General features: G+C 49.8%; 1 gene segment (V, D, J or C); it reads right to left on the reverse strand.

Moving 5' to 3' along the window:
• Window positions 1–457: 457 nt before the first annotated feature.
• On the reverse strand, window positions 458–1,948 carry LOC113408119. The segment is given in 2 exon segments: window positions 458–831; window positions 1,861–1,948. Coding segments are annotated over 2 exon segments (462 nt in total).
• Window positions 1,949–4,149: the final 2,201 nt, after the last annotated feature.

Below are 4,149 nucleotides of genomic sequence, written 5' to 3' on the forward strand. Positions count from 1 at the left end.
TAGCTGCGCTGGATGGAAGGACACGGGGTTTGGTGTGAGGATGAATGTGGTTGGTGATGGGGAGACCATGGCAGAGAGTTTTCAAAAATTTTATAGGGTCACTAAATCCCACTGCGCTTTGATTGTGGGAGGTCCAACTCTTTCATACAGGGACACAAGATCATGGTGTTTGTATTGCACACAGTCACCCTGTTTACTTTTAGTGGAAAGATGGGATGAGAAAGTCAGCAGGGAGAATTTACACGGCCTGAATTAAGACATCAACATTTAAATCAGTTCAGCACCTGTGTGCAGACACGTTTCCACAGAGCGATCACTCTTCACTGGTTTCTATTTCTGTCTTCATTACTTCTCACCTTGTGCAAGTGAAAACGGAGGCTGTCCCTTTACTGCAATTTAGCGGAAAGGTGGGTCTCCTGCTTTTCTAGATGAGTTAGCGTCACAGAGGGGTGAAACTCTATGTAGGCTCCGCTTCCCCTTTTTGTATGGTCCCTGCTTTGCTCTGTGTCACTATGTCTCTGGCGCAGTAATAGGTGCCGGTGTCTGCAGCTGTCAGCGAGCGGAGCTGCAGGGAGAACTGGTTCTTGGAGGAGTCAGTGGAGTTGGTGATTCGGCTCTGGAAGGATGAGGCGTAGTTTGTATTCCAGGTGGAACTGCTGTAATATCCCACTCCAAGCCACACCAGCCCTTTTCCGGGAGGCTGCCGAATCCAGTGCCAACCGTAACCACTGGTGATGGAGTAACCCGAGACAGCGCAGGTCAGGGTGAGGGTCTCGCCAGGCTTCACCGCTCCCGGGCCGGACTGGACCAGCTGCACCTGGGAGAGGACACCTGGGGAAAGGAGAACAGAGCTGACTCTCACCTGGAACCAGCGCATTCCCCACCTTGGTGTTTCTCAGCGTCCCATGAAACACTCACCCGATGGGGCGGCGGACAGGAGAAGGGAGAAGGGCAGTGACCATGTCCTGGTGGTTGTTAATGGAGAAACTCCCCAGCGGGCAGGACCAGGCAGTTCTGTGTCTGGGAGAGACTGAGGCTCCTAGAACCAGGAGTTGGTATTTAAACAGGAACCCCCTGGGGCAGGGATTTGCATACGGGTTCCCCAGGGTTGGTATAAGAGATGTCAGGGGAGGAGGTTATGAAGGTTAGGACTATAAATAACAGGGTTTAAAAGAGAACTAGATAAATTCATGGGGGTTAAGTCCATTAATGGCTATTAGCCAGGATGGGTAAGGAATGGTGTCCCTAGCCTCTGTTTGTCAGAGGGTGGAGATGGATGGCAGGAGAGAGATCACTTGATCATTACCTGTTAGGTTCATTCCTGCTGGGACACCTGGCATTGGCCACTATCGGTAGACAGGATACTGGGCTCGATGGACCTTTGGTCTGACCCAGTACGGCCGTTCTTATGTTCTTATGTTATATTCGTAGGCTAGTTCCAATCAAGGGAGCACATGCAGGTGCTAGTGAGAGATATTCATGCCCTCTAAGTGGATTTGAACCTCCTTCAGAGAAGTCTGAAGTTGAAGAACCAAATGTTCTCGTTGATCCAATTTCAACACATGGGGTCCTGAAATTGGAACTCTTAAACATCGGAGGGGAGCAAGGTTTGTGATCAGAGGCTTGAAATTTAAAATGTTTTTTTTGTTGTTGGCCCAATTCCAGTCTGTACAAACTGGCCTTATGAAATCCCTCCAAAACGGCAATATGCCCATAGAATTTAATCCAAAGTGCTGACATGAGCTTGTCACAATGTGTGCACTTTAATGGAACTACTGGGACCTTGCTGAATCAAGTCATGTCCAGCTAAAGTCCTGTTCAGCAGTTCCCAGTTTACGAGGAATCGTGTGCTATTCTTGCCTGCTGGCATGATCAGAGACAGCTGCAGTTCCTCTCTGGGTAACGGAGGTGTCTGAGTTCCAATGACAATGATGACACGTAGGGGCATGGTTGTTCCCCAATCAGCGGAGGAAACCAGGGCCACCCTGCACCTTCCGCCACCCGGGAGGCTGTCCCTGGGTGTGTTTGAGGGTGTACATACTCTCCAGTGGCACTCTGCATGCAGTTGGCAGTGCTTTCCCAGGGGGAACCTGAGGAGTTGCCAACAGCATAGAGCGACACTGCAGGGCCAGGGAGTTGCTCCCATTCCCATAGAATCCATGCATGTGGCACAGCAAATTTGCTTCCTGGGCTCCAGCTGACAAACACCTGCCAGAGGTTCAGAGGGATCACAGGTACAGTACAGAGCCAGGACACCATCAGACTCCAGACACTTATGAACAGCAAGGTGCTGGTGCACCGGTGGGATGTCATGGCTCATGTACGGGACCTGTGAGGGGGCAGAGAAGAGAGAAAAACTTCCCACACTCCCCCCGTATATACTGGGAGAATCTGGGACCAATATTACAGGGTGAACATGAAACAGTGACCTATGTGAGGGTGGCCATAATAAGTCAAGGACTTTTATGGCCTTTTCCTGTCTCAACATTGGGGTAGGCACTGACCAGCCCACTCGATGCGTATTCTCCAACAGCTCAACGCCGTTCCTTCTTGCTGGCCAAGAAGGATGGCTTACAGGATGGAGAAGACAGTCTTGAGGGTCAGGTGGTTTATCCTTCCATTCTTTGAGCTGTGAAGAATGAAACCATTTCTGCCAGGGTTTTCCATTTCTCCCATTTAGGATTTCTATCTGACACACACTGGGGCTGGCCCGATTCACAATAGAGCAGCGGCCATCCCAGGTGTGCGTAAAGAGCTGCTTAGCGGTGACAGAGGCAGTGTTGGTTTTAGTAGGGATGGCTTCCATCCTGGATCTTTCTAAAACAAAGTCAGTGGATTCATACAAAGTTGAGAAACTTTGGCAGCTAGAAACTGAACCAAATTTCTCAGAACCTACACTGTTGCTTGCTACAGCAGGGGTTCTCAAACTGGGGGTTGGGACCCCCTCAGGGGGTCATGAGGTTATTAGGTCATAGGTCATGAGCTGTCAGCCTCCACCCCAAACCACGCTTTGCCTCCAGCATTTGTAATGGTGTTAAATATATAGAAAAGCGTTTTTAATTTATAAGGGGGGGTCGCACTCAGAGGCTTGCTGTGTGAAAGGGGTCACCAGTACAAAAGTTTGAGAATCGCTGTGCTGCAGGCAATGATTCATTCTGAGCTAACTCAATCAACCCACTTCCACACCCTTCAGTTGCAGCAAACTGCTTGCACAAGCTACCATGAGGTTTTATTCCTTCAGGAGCACTTTTAGGCAACAATTCATTTCCCCCAGAAATTTTGTCCTTTCTCTTTTCAGCTAGGGGTTGCTCTACAGACACATCTTTCTGAGCATCTTTCTGGGTTTCAGTTGAGTCCAGAATGACTTCTGAGACAACTGACATATCCATATTTGCTAGCAATTGGGCTAACATCCCTGGGTTCCCCACTGTAGCCCTCACAGTGGGTCTCCTCCATACATCGCACTGATGTCTTGCGATCAGCTGGGGAGGCCCGTGGGGAACGGGCACCCCTACTGATCGTCAGACTCCCAGAGCCTCCACTCAGAAGAGGGGGCAGGGATCTGACAGGGAGTGGGCGTGGGGGATGCACTCCATACCAGAGCAGTGGGTTGTGGGGGAGCTCCCTGCATTAACTCTGTTCTCCGCATGACCTGAGACAAAGCATTAATCAGGATGCTGAGGGGCTGGCGATCATATTTTCCCATATCCTCCCCTAAATTCACCAGCTCCTTCCAAATCATGTTCCTAAGGGTCTCCTTGGGTCGGCGCTGCCCAGGGTTGTGGGAGGTAGGGGAATTAAGTTTGGGAGGGTGCATGGCAGAGTGAGGACCATTATTTGTAAATGTGATAGCCTGCACAGGCTCTGAGGTAGTCTTTTTGCTGACTTGTCTTTTTAAGACACGAGTTTCTCTCAGCAAATCTCCTGCCTGTTTGATTTTTGCCACTAGTTCACGCCAGGTTAGATGTTCATAAGTGCGCTGTACTAATTCGTGTCCCTGATACTGGAAAGTGACAATCCCATTCTCTTCTGTCTGGGGTAATGAATCAGAGAGCGCTGCCACCATTTTCTTTCGAATTAGGTAAGCTTCTGGGGCCTCTCCTGGTTTCTGCTCTTCCATTCTATACAGTTTCTTAAGGGAAGATGCAG

The sequence above is a fragment of the Terrapene carolina genome, unplaced genomic scaffold (assembly GCF_002925995.2).
Source record: "Terrapene carolina triunguis isolate 2854851 unplaced genomic scaffold, T_m_triunguis-2.0 Scaffold812, whole genome shotgun sequence".
Classification (NCBI taxonomy): Eukaryota; Metazoa; Chordata; order Testudines; family Emydidae; genus Terrapene; species Terrapene triunguis.